The following is a 16,834-nucleotide window of genomic DNA, read 5'->3' on the forward strand; positions in this document are numbered from 1 at the left end:
GAAATCCAAAATAATTTCAATCTGCTCTTTTTTTTAATCAGAAAATGGTGTGCTATAGGAATCAATATTGATTTATTGCTCTGATTATGTTTATAAGTGATACAAATTGGGCTCGGTGTTGGAACCAGAATGGGAGCAGTGAGAAATGAGAATGCGTAGCAACATATTTTTAAAAAAGTAGTACTATATTTATGGGCAGCAGGTAAATATACAGTAATGAGGTTTTGCAAAGGCAAGAGAAACATATGAAATATGTAAAGAGGATGAAATGGGAAAGAGAAACTTCGTCCAAAATTGTTCAGCTTTGAAGAAAACAAAAGGTTGCTTTGAAAGAAATAGTAGCATAACAATAATATTATCCAGAGCTCTGGTGGGTGCTGTGGACACACCAGAGCAAATGTAATCATGTCAGTTCAGCAAGTTTTAATACAGTTAATTATACATCTGGCAGTGTTAGTGTCATCAACATCTGGTGATGTATGCCAAAATTGGGAGAGCTGATCTGTGTATAATTCAAGCAACAGCCCGGTACAATCATAGATAACAAGTTCTACCTGCGGTCAATGGCCATTGTACACTATGACCATCCCAAATTATGTCCTAACCCATGAATAGAACAGAGGTAGCAATGCAATAGAGTCATAGAGATGTACAGCACAGAAACAGACCCTTCCGTCCAACCCTTCCATGCCGACCAGTTGCGGTGGGGGATATCTTTGGGAACAGTGGCCACAATTCCGTAAGTTTTAGAATACTCTTAGATAAAGATGAGAGTGGTCCTCAGGGAAGAGTACTAAACTGGGTCAAGGCCAATTATATCAAAATTAGGCAGGAGCTTGGAAATGTGGATTGTACAGAGCTATTTGAAGGGAAGTCCACATTTGATATGTTGGAGGCTTTCAAAGATAGTGCAGGGTGGGCATGTCCCGTTGATGGCAAAGGATAGGAAGGGCAAGATTCGTGAACCGTGGATGACAGGAGAAATTGTACGACTAGCCAAGAGGAAAAGGGAAGCATCCAATAAGGTCTAGGCAGCTAAGAACAGAACAGGCCCTGGAGGAATATCAGAAGATTAGGACAAGTCTTAAATGAGGAATCAAGCGGGCTAAAAAGGGTCATGAAATAGCTTTAGCGAGCAAAATTAAGGAGAATCCCAAAGCGCTTTATTCTTATATAAGAAGCAAGCGGGTAACTAGAGAAATGATTGGTCCACTGAAGGATAATGAAGGAAGGCTGTGTGTTGAACCTGAGAGAATGGGTGAGATTCTGAATGAATACTTTGCATCAGTGTTCACTGAGGAGAGGAAAATGATGAATCTTGAGATTAGAGATAGAAGTTTGATTAGTCTGGATCACGTCGACATAAGTAGGGAAGATGTGTTGGGTAGGCTAGAGGTTATTAAGGTGGACAAATCTCCTGGACCAGATGGGATCTATTCCAGGTTGCTGAGGGAGTCAAGAGAGGAAATAGCTGGGGCCCTGACAGATATCCTTGTGGCATCCTTAAACACAAGTGAGGTGCCGGAGGACTGGAAGGTTGCTCATGTTGTCCCCCTGTACAAGAAGGGTAGTAGGGATATTCTGGGTAACTACAGACCAGTGAGCCTGACCTTGGAGGTCGGAAAGTTGCTGGAGAGGGTACTGAGGGATAGGATCTATTTATATTTAGAAAGGTTTGGGCTTATCAGTGATAAGCAACATGGTTTTGTGCGGGGTAGATCATGCCTTACCAACTTGGAGTTCTTCGAGGAAGTGACCAAGTTGATAGATGAAGTAAGAGCTGTTGATGTTATATACATGGACTTTCGTAAGGTGTTTGATAAGGTTCCCCATGGTAGACTAATGGAGAAAGTGAAGTCACATGGTGTGCAGGGTGTTCCAGCTAGGTGGATAAAGAACTGTTTGAGCAACAAGAAACAGAGACTAGTAGTTGAAGGGAGTTTCTCAAAATGGAGAAAGGTGACCAGTGGTGTTCCACAGGGATCAGTGTTGAGGCCACTGTTGTTTGTGAAGGATCAATAACAACTGGTCACACTTTCAAGGTGAGAGGTGAAAAGTTTAAGGGGAATCCACGCGGCAAGTCCTTCAAAAAGAGGGTGATGGGCGTCTGGACCACATTGCCAGCAGAGGTGGAAGAGGCAGGCACGATAGGTTTATGTAAGATGTGTCTGGACAGATGCAGGTGGGGAGCAGAGGGGTACAGATGCTTAGGGCGACAGGTTTAGACAGTAGATTTGGATCAGCTCAGGCTTGGAGGGCCGATGGGCCTGTTCCTTGGCTGTAAATTTTCTTTGTTCTTTGTTTGTTCTAATCTAGCCCCACCTGCCAACACCCAGCCCATATCCCTCCAAACTCTTCCTATTCATATACCCATCCAAATGCCTTTTAAAATGTTGTAGTCGAACTAGCCTCCACCACTTTGGCAGCTCATTCCACACACATACCACCCTCTGTGTGAAAAGGTTGTCCCTTAGATCTCTTTTATATCTTTCCCCTCTCACCCTAAACCTACATCCTCTAGTTCTGGACTCACCCGCCCCAGGGAAAAGATTGGGCCTATTTTCCACTCATAATTTTGTAAACCTTTATAAGGTCACCCCTCAGCCTCTGACGGTCCAGGTAAAATAGCCCTAGCCTGTTCAATCTCTCCCTATAGCTCAAATCTTCCAACCCAGGCAACATCCTTGTCAATCTTTTCTGAAACTTTTCAAGTTTCACAGCATCTTTCCAATAGGAAGGAGACCAGAATTGCGCGCAATATTCCAACAGTGGCCTAACCAATATCCTGTGCAGCCGCAACAAAAGCTCTCAATTCCTGTACTCAATACTCTGACTAAAAAAGGAATGCATACCAAACACCTTCTTCACTATCCTATCTACCTGTGACTCCGCTTTCAAGGAGCTATGAACCTGCACTCCAAGGTCTCTTTGTTCAGCAGCACTCCCTAGGACCTTAACATTAAATGTATAAATCCTGCTAAGATTTGCTTTCCCAAAATACAGCATTTATCTAAATTATATTCCATCTGCTATTTCTCAGCCCATTGGCCCATCTGATCAAGATTCTGTTGTAATCTGAGATAACCACCTTCGCTGTCCACTACACCTCCAATTTTGGTGTCATCTGCAAACTTACTATCTACACCTCTTATGCTCGCATCCAAATCATTTATATAAATGACGAAAAGAAGTGGACCCAGCACCGATCCTGTGGCACTCCACTGGTCACAGGCCTCCAGTCTGAAAAAGAAACCCTCCACCACCACTTTCTGTATTCTACCTTTGAGCCAGTTCTGTATCCAAATGGCTAGTTTTCCCTGTATTGAATGAGATCTAACCTTGCTAACCAGTCTCCCGTGCGGAATCTTGTCGAACATCTTACTGAAGTCCATATAGATCACATCTACTGCTCTGCCCTCATCAATCCTCTTTGTTACTTCTTCAAAAAACTCAATCCAGTTTGTGAGACATGATTTCCCACACATAAAGCCATGCTGACTATGCCTAATCAATCCTTGTCTTTCCAAATACATGTACATCCTGTCCCTCAGGATTCCCTCCAACAACTTGCTCACCACTGATGTCAGGCTCACCAGTCTATAGTTCTCTGGCTTGTCCTTAACACCTTTCTTAAACAGTGGCAGCATGTTAGCCAACCTCCAAGCTTCTGGCACCTCACCTGTGACTATCGATGATACAAATATGTCAGTAAGAGGCCCAGCAATCACTTCCCTAGCTTCCCACATAGTTCTAGGGTACACCTGATCAGGTCCTGGGGATTTATCCACTTTTATGCATTTCAAGATATCCAACACTTCCTCCACTGTAATATGGACATTTTGCAAGATGTCACCATCTATTTCCCTACGTTCTATATCTTCCATGTCCTTTTCCACATTAAAACTGATGCAAAATACTCATTTAATATCTCTGTGGCTCCACACAAAGGTGGCCTTGGCTGATCTTTGAGGGGCCCTATTCTCTCCCTAGTTACCCTTTTGTCCTTAATGTATTTGTAAAAACCCTTTGGATTCTCCTTAACTCTATTTGCCAAAGCTACCTCATGTCCCCTTTTTTGCCCTCCTGATTTCCCTCTTAAGTATACTCATACTGCCTTGATACTCTTCTAAGGGTTCACTCAATCTCTCCTGCCTATACCTGACATATGCTTCCTTCTTTTTCTTAACCAGACACTCAATTTCTTTAGTCATCCAGCATTTCCTGTACCTACCAGCTTTCCCTTTCACCCTGACAGGAATATACTGTTTCTGGACTCTGGTTATCTAATTTCTGAAGGCTTCCCATTTTCTAGCCACCCCTTCACCTGTAAATATCTGCTCCCAATCAGCTTTTGAAAGTTCTTGCCTAATATCGCAAAAAAATTGGCCTTTCTCCAGTTTAGAACTGCAACTTTTCGATCCAGTCTATGCTTTTCCATCACTATTTTAAAACTAATAGAATTATGGTCACTGGCCCCAAAGTGCTCCCCCACTGACACCTCAGTCCCTTGCCCTGCCAAGAGTAGGTCCAGTTTTGCACCTTCTCCAGTCAGTACATCCACATACTGAGTCAGAAAATTTTCTTGTACACACTTAACAAATTCCTCTCCATCTAAACCCTTAACACTATGGCAGTTCCAGTCTATGTTCGGAAGATTAAAATCCCCTACCATAACCACACTATTATTCTTACAGATAACGGAGATCTCCTTATTATCCTAGAACTCCCTCACTGTCTCTGAACACCTAAACTAATTATTAATAAACATCCCTATTCTCTGTATTGACCTGTTACTGCAGCATTGCTTATTTTAGCACTGATGTGGTGACAGATCATATTGATATTTCACATCATGAAAGTAGCCACATGAATATTTGCATTCTTGTTTCGACATTAGCAAGTTTTTGTTGCAATGTTTTGGTTTGGAAGTAAGAGGAATCTCTAAGAATATGCTACCTTGGTGGCTTTTGTGCTTTGACTTCCGGTTATGCAATTTCACATATGTTCTTGCTGATTTACCATATTGCATTAGATTCGATTACCATTGTCTGTAGATTTTACTCTTCAGCTATGATGTATGAACAGAAGCAGGCCATTCAGCCCATTGAGACTGCTCTGCCACTCATGACTTAATTGATAATCCTCAATTCCACTTTCCTGCCATTTTCCTCGAGCCCTTGATTCCTTTACTCATTAAAATCCATCTATCTCAGCCTGTCTTGTCTTGTCTACAGCTCTCTGCAGGCACTCTGTCGTTCTCAGCACTTGTCTTCCCACCTATTTTTGTGTTATCCACAAACTTGGTAATAGTACATTCCTTTTCATCACCATGTCATTAATATTTATTCACAAAAATTACAGCCCTGGCACTGATCCCTGTGGCACTTCAGTGTTTACAGGTTGCCATCCTGAAAATGTCCCCCTTATCCCAATTCACTGTTTTCTATTATTTGACCAATCCTTTTATCTATGCTAATATTCTTCCCCAAAACCACATGGTCTTGTCTTATTAAATAGCTTTAAGTGTAATTATTTTTACAAACCTGTTTTCGAATGTTACATGCTCTCGTTCCCTTTTCTCTACTATATTCTACTTTTGTCTCCTCAAATAATTCTTATAAACTTGTCATGCACTATTTCTTTGTATTAACTATGATCTCCTATTGCATCTTTTACAATAGACTCTTGCATTTTCCAATAATAAACATAAATTAACTGGCCAATAATGATCTTTTCTTTGTCTCCTTATCTTTCTAAAATAAAGGTATTAATCATAAAATCCGTACAGTGTGGAAGTGGTAATTCAGCCCATCGAGTCCACACCGACCCTCTGAAGAGCATCCCACCCAGACTCAACCCCCTGCCCTATCCCTGTAAACCTACATTTCCCATGGCAATAATCTGCACATCTTTGGACTATGTGAAGAAACGGAAGCATCCGGAGGAAACCGGGACAGACACAGGGAGAACGTGCAAATTCCACACAGATAGTCACCTGAGGGTGGAATCAAATCCTGGTCCCTTACACTGAAAGGCAGCAGTGCTAACCTCTGAGCCACCATGCTACCCTATGGATTCTGGGACATTGTGAGAATCCAGCAATTCTTGAAAGATTTGGACCAGCGCATTAACTATCACTGTAGCAACTACTTTTAATATCCTTTAATGCAGCCCTTCAGGTCGAGGGGATTTAACAGTCTTTAACCCCATTAGTTTCCCTCATGTCTTTTCTCTAGGCATAGCTATTGTATTTTATCCTCCCCTACCTTTTGCCCCTTGATTATGTAGGAATTTTGGAATACTGTTAGTGTATTCTACTATGACGACTGATGCAAATAACTTATTCAATTCCTCTGCTATTTCCAGGTTCTCCAATATTATGACCCCAGCCTCATTCCCTAAAGGGTTTGTGTTAACTTTGGCCTCTCTTGCCTTTTATATATTTAAAGAAGTTTTTGTTGCCTGTCTTGATATTACTTGCAAGTTCACCCTCAAAATTTAGCTTCTTTTTTGGTTGTCTTTGGTTTTTAAAACTTTCCCAATCCTCTGGCTTATCACTAACCTTTGCAACATTATATGTTTTTTTTCTTTCAATTTGATAAAAGGATCCCTTTGCTTTGTGATGTAGGATAATGCAATATAATGTTTTATTTCTCTGTTCTCACAATACAGGGTTTATGTTTCTCATGACAAACAACCCTTGGATGTTTGTATACTTGTTTGTTGATCAAAATCAACTGATTAAAACACTTGCACTGAGATCACCCATCAGCCACTATATGACCCTTTTTCTTTGTACTGTGCACAGGCTGCATGGTTCCAAGGAAAAAATTTTAAGTCTCACTGAGACAGAAAGTGTATATTTTGGAAGTTCTGGATTTGAAGTCTGAACAGAACTATTTCCATTTATATATCTAAATTATACTTACTCACTTTCACAGTGGAAGAATGAGAAAATTGTCAACTCAGGAATGAAGGTTAGGGATGAGCACTAATAATTGCACAATGTTAGCTAGTGATGAACATGCAAACAAATAAAAAAAAAATCTTACACAGAATAAAATGTCTCAGCAATGCTTAGTTTGGATTCTGGCAGGACTAAACACCTCTGAAACACATTACAGTCTTAGGCCAAACATGAACAAAGAAGCTGAATGGTGAGGTAAGAATGACTCCTCTTGACATGAATGTAGCATTTGACCAAGTGTGTCATCGAGGATTGTGAGCAAAATTGAAGTCAGTGGAAATTGAATGTATAACTCTCCACTGTTTGGAGTCATACCTAGCACAAAGCAATATAGTAGTGGTTGTAGAAGCTCAATCATCCCAGTCCCAGGATGTTGTTGGAGCAGGTAATGTGTTTGGCCCAACCTCCTCCAGCTGTTTCATCACTGATCTGCACTCCATCTTAGGGTTAGAGGTGAAGAATGTTGACTAATGATTGAATAATTTAATTTGCAAATAATGAAGCAGTCCTTGTTTACCTACAGCAGGACAGCATTCAGGCTTCAGGTGGAAAATGGCCACTAACTCCTAAACCACACGTGTGTCAGACAATGACTGTCCCCAATCTGAGAGAGTAAACAGCCACCTGTGTTAAATGAAATGACCATCCCTGAAATTCCAAACTTTAGCAAGGGAGAACATGAACCAGAAACTTAACTTGACACGGTTGATAAATACTGTGGAGCCAGGAACAATTCAGGATGCTGTGTATTCTTTAACAGGTGACTCACCACCTGACTGCCCAAAGCCTTTCCACCATCTCTGAGACACAAATCAGGAATCTAATTGAACACTGTCCATGCCTGGCTGACGGGAGCTCCATAACATCCAAGACCTCAGTGTGATGGGAGGGCATAGCCTGCTTAATTTGCACCCCACGGTACACTTCAAATATTCATTCAATCACCAATGCTTCGGGTAATCAGTGTGCATCATCTACAAGATGTACTGCAGCAACTCAGCAAGATTCCTTCAACAATATCTTTCAACCCCAGGGTTTCTTGCTATCCTAGAAGTATAAGAGTGGCTGGTGTACTAGAACCCCACCAACTCCAAGTTGCCCTCTACAACAAACAGCATCCTGACTTGGAAATATACTGCTGTTCCTTCAGTTCTTGATGTCATGGTGCAATGGCAACAACCTGTATCTCAATGTCATCAAAACAAAAAGAATTGATCATTGATTTCAAGAAGTAAGGAGAACACTCCCCTATCTACATCAAAAAAGTGGAGGTTGAGAGCATAAAGTTCCTCGGATTGACGATAACTGACAACCTACTTTGGACTTCCAAAATAGATGCGACATTCAAGAAGGCACAACAATGTCTCCTTTTCCTCAGGCAGCTTAGGATGTTCGGCTTGTCCATATGGACCCTCGCCAACTTTTACAGATGCACCATAGAAAACATGCTGTCATGGAGCATAATGATCTGGTATGATAACTGTTCTGCCCAGGACCATAAGAAACTATAGAAGGTTGTGTGCACAGTCCAGACCATCATGAAGCCAATCTCCATCCATGGCCTCCATTTACACCTCGTTGCTGTGGAAAGGCTGCTAACATCATCAAAAACCCCTCCCATTCCAGTAATGCTGTTCTACAACCTCTTCTGTCAGGCAGAAGATACAGAAGCTGGAACATACACAAATAGGTTCAAAAACAGCTTCTTCCTTGCTGTTATTAGACTGATGAAAGGACTCTATAACTTCAGATAATGTTGACTTGTTTTGCACATCTCCTGTGTCATGTAATCTCTATGCCTCACTCTGTCTCAGCACCATATGATCTGTCTGTATTGCTCGCAAACAAAGATTTTCATTGTACTTCAGTACACATGACTACAATAAATCAAATAAATCAGATCAAATGCTGAGCCAAAATCCTGGAAATTCCAACCTGTCAGCCTTGTGCAGGATATCTATCCCAAATGGACTGTAGCAGTCCATGAAGCTAGGTCAATACCTTTTCAACGGTGATAATGGGTGATCAATGTATGGTGGCCCTATTGCAATGCCCACGTAGAGCTGCAGAAATAATACAGAACAGAAGGGGGTCATTCAGCCATCTTTGTCCATGCCGTCCCAAAGATACCCAATGCTCTTTCTAGTCTTATCTTCCGTCAAATGCACATTATCCTGCAGCACGTAAAGTACTTTTTAAAAGAGTTTAGAGTCTCTGCCTTCAACACCAACTCAGGCAACAAACTCCTGACACCCACAACCCTCTGCGTAAAAATGATTTTCTCCACATCCCTTCTAATCCTTCAGCCACTTAGATTAAATCCATGAAAACAACCTTAATCTTTCCAATTTCTCCTCATATTTACAGTGTTTTCATCTCTGGCAATGTTCCAGTAAATCTTTTCTGCACCCAGTCCAGAGCAATTATGCCCTTCCTGTAATGTGATGATTACAACTGCACACAATACTGCAGTTGTGGGCTCACCAGTACTCTACATATTTATCATAATATCCTTACTTTTGTATTCTATACCTTTGCCAATGAGGAAAAGATTCCATATGCCCTCTTCACAACCTTGTCTTCCTGTAGCACTACCTCTAGAAACCTGTTCACTTACAGGCCAAGATCTCTCACTTCATCTCCCCTCTCAGTATATTCCCATTTATTGTGTATTCCCTTTACTGTTTGACCTCCTTAAAAGAATTACCTCGCACTTATGAGAATTGAATTCGATCTGTCACTTTCATACCCACTCCACCAACCCATCTAGATTTTGGAACTTAGAGCTATCCTCCATGTCATCCACTACACGGCCATTTTTGAGTCGTCTGCAAATTTACCAATTATGACCCCAACCCCAGTTCAAGTCCAAATTGTTCAAATATAAAATAAACAGAGGTCCCAACACAGAGCCCTGTGGAACACCAGCTTTCTGTTCACAAGAGCAGCCCATCAACGATTACTCTTTGTTTCCTGTAACTAAGCTGATTAGTCAACACATTACTCGGTATCCCATGGGCTTTTACTCTTTTGCACTTGTCACGTGGGATACTGTCAATTGCCTTGCTAAAATCCATGTGGACAAATCCATTGTGCAACCCTCATTGATCCTCCTTGTCACTTCCTTAAAGAATTGAATCAAGTTTGTCAGGAATGACCTTCCCTTAATAAAATCATGCTGACTATCCCTGACTAATCCATGCCTTTCTAAGTGAGTTCCTCTGATCTCTCAGATTGATTTTAACAATTTTCACACCACTGAAGAAAGAGGAACAGGTTTATAATTATTTGGCATTTTCTTTGCACTCTTTTTAAACAACAGAATCACATTTGCACTCCTTCTCTAATTGACTAAAACAAATTGCCCTGAGGAGAATTGGTTTTGTTTTGCTGATGCCAGTGCTACCCTCCTAACTCGAGGGAAGAAAAAATCTTTTCAACCAATTTCTCTATCTGTTCGTTTTGTTTTAATTGTCACTTCTTGTAAATATTTAACTCAGTTCCCTTTTAGCTGAAGCAGTAGCGCTTTAATAGCCATTTGCAGTAAAAGCATTCCCTATTCCATTATATGGAAATTTTTCCTCTAAATTTTCCATCATTGTTGTGTGAACAATTCCTATTCTCAATCGCAAGAAACCAACTATGTCTTTTCAGAATGCTTTTTAATTTGTTTGGGTGCATCTCAAGAAAAACAAAAATGAAGCTCTCTTTTTCTGAAACTGAAACAACAAAACAAGAAGCTGCAAGTTCTTCAGTATTTTAAACTGGGAGTATTTGGAGTGAATTGTCCCAATAACCAAATGTTCCACAACATAGTTCTATGCTTCTGACCATGGTACTTCAGATTGGTCTCATAATTTCAGTCCAGGAGAATCAGTCTTCACCAAGGGTAAGAGATCCAGTGTTTAGCTTCCCCTGGTTTGGCCTAATTATCAAAATGATTTTACAATGAAGTGGCTTCTGTCAGATGCTAATAATTCCTTGGAGCCACAGATGAGAGCTGGTGAAGGGGAGGACAACCCAGCATGAGCCACTTTTTAAAAAAAAAAGTGATTCAAACAAAATTTTTTGCCCACTGACTTCGTCTCGTCGAAGTCCCCTTGAAGCATCTTGGTATCATCATCTCAATTCTCACTTCTGCCGAGTCATGTGATTTGTCAATCATGGTTTTTTTAAACAAATATGCCTTCCTTCTTCCTTTGTCCCCATCCACAAATTAGTTCATTTAATATTAAGAACACCCTCCTGATAAATGGGGCCCTTATAATGGCCATTAACACATTGTGTCAGCTTTGCCTGGCTGATGTTTAATGTTGCTCTAATAATTAGTCTTTTTGCATTATAGGTACTTTCAATATTAGAAACCTCACTGAATGACTATGTCAGTGCAATCTATTCTTTTTGATTGTGTATGTTATTTTTGACAATGCAGATTGATTGGATTTATTAAAAGGAAATGTAAGGTGTTACTTTCAAGCTGTAATAATTTCTTAATGAAATTTTGCATGCAGGCACTCAGACAAGAACTAATGGATAAGGAGGTGACGATTGTAACTGCCCTGGATTCAGCTCGCTTATTCCTTGCAGATCAGCCCATAGATGGGCCAGAGGAGCCACGCCGACACCTTCATGTTAAAACAGGTCAGCCACTTAATTTATTGCAGTAAGAAGCACTTTTCTGTATAACACTTGGCATGAAAGAGGACTAAGACATTAGAAATAAACTAATGCTAAGCTGGAGAATGAGAAATAATGCAGGAGCTTATATCCATTTCACATTGTTATTAAAAACGCAACCTGTTACAAGTGATGGAAGATTCCGTGGCAGTTACTTAGATTTGTTTGTTGTGGCAACAATGGAAAATGTTTCCATTTACCTAATAATTGTGGTAACTTTGAATCACTAGAAACTTTATAGCATCTTGAAATCTACTTGTGCATTTTCACAAAAAGTTACACAACTTTACCTTCTGCAAAATGTTCTTAATTACCACGTTCAAATGCAAAAAGCTTGCACTTTTTACTATCCAACCATATTTTGGAGATGTATTGATGTGTTTTATTTGCAGAGCATAGTTTCATGGGTACCACTAGTTGTACATTAGCCATCCCAAAATGCTGCCTTAGCCTTAGAATCAGAAGATCAACTGACTTTGAGGAAATGGGAGAATCATTAATGAATCCAATTATTTCCTGATTTGACAGCACTACAGTATCTGTCCTGGATAACAATTAAATCCGGTCATCCCAGTTGAGAGTGTAAGTGTGAAGTGATGCATTTTGGAAGGTCTGATAAAGGAAAGATTTACATAATGAATACAGAGGAACCTCGATTATCTAAACAAAATGGGCGAGCAGTATTTCGCTCAGATATTTGATAATTTGGTAAATTGATTCAATGCCTCTCCTCTGGGGCTCGGAGTTTTCTGAAATTTCCTTTTTCCTTGCTCGGCCTGCTTTGCTCCCTCTCTCTGTCTCGGTGTTTGTTTCTGAGCAGACAAGTACTTATGTGTTAGGGACCTGCAGCATTGATGAAGCCTCCCGCTCCTGTCCCAATCAGTTCAATGGGATTGACACAGCGAGCACTTGCTATGTCCGCTCCCCGCTCAAGCACATGAGTCCCTGACCAAATCCCAGCCACCCCCCAACCCCACCTCCTGTCCGCCCCCCCCCAAACCTGTTCAACCCCGCCCTGTCCGACCCCCCCCCCCCCCCAACCCCCCCAATCCTGCCCAACCCCGCCTTCTGTCTGAAAGATTCTTAACGAGTACTTTGCATCGGTATACACTGAGGAGAGGAACATGACGAATGTTGAGGTCAGGGATAGATGTTTGATTATGCTAGGTCAAGTTGGCATTAGGAGGGTGGAAGTGTTGGGTATTCTAAAAGGCATAACTGGACAAGTCCCCAGGTCTGGATGGGATCTATTACAGGTTACTGAGGGAAATGAGAGAGGAAATAGCTGGGGCCGTAACAGATATCTTTTCAGCATCCTTGAACACACATGAGGTCCTGGAGGACAGGAGAATTGCTAATGTTGTCCCCTTGACTAAAAAGGGTAGCAAGGATAATCTAGGTAATCATAGACCGGTGAGCCTGACACCAACATTGGGGAAGCTGCTGAGGGATAGGGTCAATTTACATTTGGAAGAAAATGGGCTTATCATTGATAGGCAACATGGTTTTGTGCAGAGAAGGTCATGTCTTACCAAATTATTAGAATTCTTTGAGGAATTGACAAAGTTGATTGATGAGGGAATGTCACATACATGGGCTTCATTAAGGCGTTTGATAAGGTTCCCCATGGTAGACTAATGGAGAAAGTGAAGTCTCATGGGGTCCAGGGTATACTAGCTAGATGGATAGAAAACTGGTGGAACAGCAGGAGACAGAGAGTAGTAGTGGAAGGGAGTTTCTAAAAATGGAGAACTGTGACCAGTGGTGTTCCACAGGAACCCATGCTGGGACCTCTGTTGTTTGTGATGTACATAAATGATCTGGAGGAAAGTATAGGTGGTCTGATTAGCAAGTTTGCAGATGACACTAAAATTGGTGGAGTACCAGGTAGTGAAGGGGACTCAGAGAATACAGCAGAATATATGGATAGATTGAAGAATTAGGCAGAAAAATGGAAGATGGTGTTCAATCTGGGCAAATGAGGTGTGATGCATTTTTACAGGATCCAATTCAAAAGTAAACTATATGGTAAATGGGAAAGCCCTGGGGAAAATTGATGTACAGAGAGATCTGGGTGTTCGGTCCATTGTACCTTGAAGGTGGCAACGCAGATTGATAGAGTGGTCAAGAAGGCATATGTTGGGACTCAGCAAGATGGCGGCGATTCTGTAGAACTGCTGTGGACATCTCTGCCCAAGGCATACTGGTGTTTTTGTTTGCCATCCCTGGCCAACTTATGTGGTGGAATTATTAATTTAAAACCTTACAGAACACATAATTGTTAATATTTGGGAGTGGGACAGATGCCAAAGGGAAAAGGAGCAAGCAAACAGCAGCAGGGAGGATACTCCCCTACAGCACCAGGCATTCCAGAGACAGCAGCAGCAGCCTTTCCTGAACCCCCCCAGGGACCTGACAGACTCACAGGAATTGGCTGCAGCGAAGCATGAGCAGGAGAGGGTGGAGGGTCGAACTAAGGCCTCGGAAGTTGCGATGAAGTCCTTATTCAGTCAGATCCAGGTGCTGGAGTGAGAGGTGCGGGCCTTGCGAGACTATATCGACGATCTCGAAAATCAAGGTCGGAGGATAAATCTCTGAATTGTCAGGCTCCCTGAAGGTGAGGAAGGTGAGCAGCCAGTCAGCTTCTTTGAAAGCTGGCTGCCAAAGTTTTTGGGCCTTCACATCGAGTCCAGCAGGCTTCAGATTGAAAGGGCATATCTGATTACAGTGCACAGGTCAGACCCAGTGCAGCGCCCCCCCCCCCCCCCACCCCTCGGTCCTAGTGCACTTCCATTCATATAAAGGACAAGCAATAAGTGATAGAAGCTTCCAGATCCCTGGGAAAAGATCCGCAGGCACTGCTGAACAAGGGGTCAAAAATCATGTTTTTCCCAGGATTTCTCTGCAGCTGTAATTCGAAAGAGGAAGTCCTTCAATGAAGTTAAAAAGAGGCTGAGGAACCTGGGCATCCAGTACTCCATGAGATACCCCACAGTACTTCGTTTCAGCCATGAGGACTCCGTTTATACATTTGACTCAGCGGATAAAGCCAAAACCTTTGTGGACACTTTAAAATAGACGGATTGGCGTGAAGAATACGGTTAATGTTTGTTCTCTTTTCTATCTTTCCTCATGTTTTCCCTTCCTTTTTTGTATTCCTTTCTTCCTCCCTAATAATTTCCTTTTTGGAAAGGGGGGAAAAGACTTTGGAATAAGTTGTTCCAATTTTTTTTAATAACTGGATTTTCTGATGGGAAATTTTGTGGATGTTCTTTGTTGTCTCTCTCCCTTTTTTTTTCTATTTGTTCTGCTTTTCTTTTAGTGAAGGGTGACATGAAGCCAGGGATAGATGGAGTGCTCATCCTGACTTTTTCCTTTTTTTTCTATTGATTTAAGGATCATCTCCTTGTTTTTTTTTCTGGCCAAAATCTGGGGCACAGTCCAGATTTGAAGGAGCTGTGAAGGAGGGGATGGGTAGAGTGAGTGCCCCCTATGGACACGGGGAAGAGTCTTCCATTCAAGGTTTTATAGTTGGTTTTCTTTGTAGTTTTTTGGTAGTAATAGTTGTTAATAGTTATGATAGAGTAGTTTTTGTATATATAGCTTTTGATTCTATGAGTCTTTATTTACTTATGCTCGGCGCTTTGTAAACAGGGCTCTCCCTCCGAGGGGTTCAAGGGTCTCTGAAAGGGGATATGGCGAAGTGTCTTAGTACATGGTTCACCTGGAACATTAAGGAAAGTTATTCGCCTGTTAAAAGAAGAAAAGTGCTTTCTAGCCTTAAGAGGGAAAGGGTTGATATCGCTTTGTTGCAGGAAACCCATCTTGATGATGGGGAGCACCTGAAATTACAACAGGGGGGTTATGACCGGGTATTCTTTTCATCCTTTACTACTAAAAGTAGGGGAGTGGCGGTACTTATCCAGAAAAATCTTCCGTTCACATTATTAGAGCAGGTGAAAGATGAGCAGGGACGGTTTGTGATACTTAAAGCCCTGATACATGGGGAGGAATATGGCATTTTAAATGTCTACTGTCCTCTGGCGCATCCCCTCAAATTTTTGATTAGTGCTTTCTCTAAGCTGAGTGCTTTTGGAACACAGCACATTATTATAAGGGGGAGTTTTATTTGTCTTTTGCATCCGACAGTGGACAGGATGCCTTGTGGGTCCCCAACTATTTCTTCGTAGGCCAAGCAGGTGGTTGACTTATGCGGGGAGATGGGGCTGGTGGATATTTGAGATGTCTTCACCCTACCAGCAGGGACTTCACCTTTTTTTCAAACCCACATAGATGTCACACGAGGACTGACCTCTTTCTGGCTCCCTTGGCCCTTCTGGATTCGATTATGGGTTGTGAAATTGGGAATATAGCTATCTCTGATCAAGCGGCAGTATACTTGAAGGTTAAGGCCAAGAGTGAAGGGCTAGGTTTGCGGCACTGGTGTTTGGACCCTTTTCTCCTTAAGGATTCCAAATTTGTGGAATACCTTTTGAAGGAGTTTCAGGAATTCTTGACTATCAACTCAGGCACAGCTAGTAGTCTGTCCATGCTATGGGAGACTGCGCAGGCCTTTGCTCAGGGATTAGCTATTTCCTATTTGGCTAGCCAGAAACGACAAAAGGAGGAACAGCAGCGTCTACTTGAGACGCGGTTGAAAGCCGCGAAGGCGGCACATTTTGCGCGGCCTTTGGTGACTAAGCTACAGCGGATCATGGCCCTCAGGCTGCCTTGAATTCAATACTGACACAAAACGCAAAGAAAGAACTTGCTTTTGCTAGACAAAGGCTGTTCGAATATGGGGATAGGCCAGGGAAGTATTTAGCGTACCTGACTAGGAAAAAGCGTGCTCGCCAATCCATTACTGCAATCAGAGACAGCGCCGGGGTCCTACATACGATGCTAAAAAGATTAATGAGGCTTTTCGGAGCTTTTACTCTGAATTGTTTCGGTTTGAAGGTTGCGAAGACAGGATGGCTAAAATGGAGATCTTTTTTAGGAACCTAGACCTCCCAGGGGTAACCTTGGAACAGGCCTCTCTCCTTAATGCCCTCTTGATAGTTCAGGAAATACAGGAGGCAGCTAGGCAATTTCAGAGTGGGAAAGCGCATGGCCCTGATGGACTTCCAGGTGAGTTTTATAAGAAGTTTATAGGGATTCTGTCAGGGACGATGTTGGAGATGTACAATC

General features: G+C 41.9%; 1 protein-coding gene across 1 annotated transcript in view; it reads left to right on the forward strand.

The window, feature by feature from the left end:
• utrn (utrophin) overlaps nt 1–16,834 on the forward strand; it is a 686,012-nt gene that overhangs the window by 464,247 nt on the left and 204,931 nt on the right. The window contains exon 52 of the mRNA XM_087991761.1: nt 11,479–11,584. Within this exon, the coding sequence (XP_087847887.1) occupies nt 11,479–11,584 (106 nt within the window). The remainder of the gene's footprint in view (nt 1–11,478; nt 11,585–16,834) is intronic.

Source organism: Chiloscyllium plagiosum, unplaced genomic scaffold (assembly GCF_037043375.1).
Source record: "Chiloscyllium plagiosum isolate Xiang-an unplaced genomic scaffold, Cpla_swu_hap1 HiC_scaffold_10, whole genome shotgun sequence".
NCBI lineage: Eukaryota > Metazoa > Chordata > Chondrichthyes > Orectolobiformes > Hemiscylliidae > Chiloscyllium > Chiloscyllium plagiosum.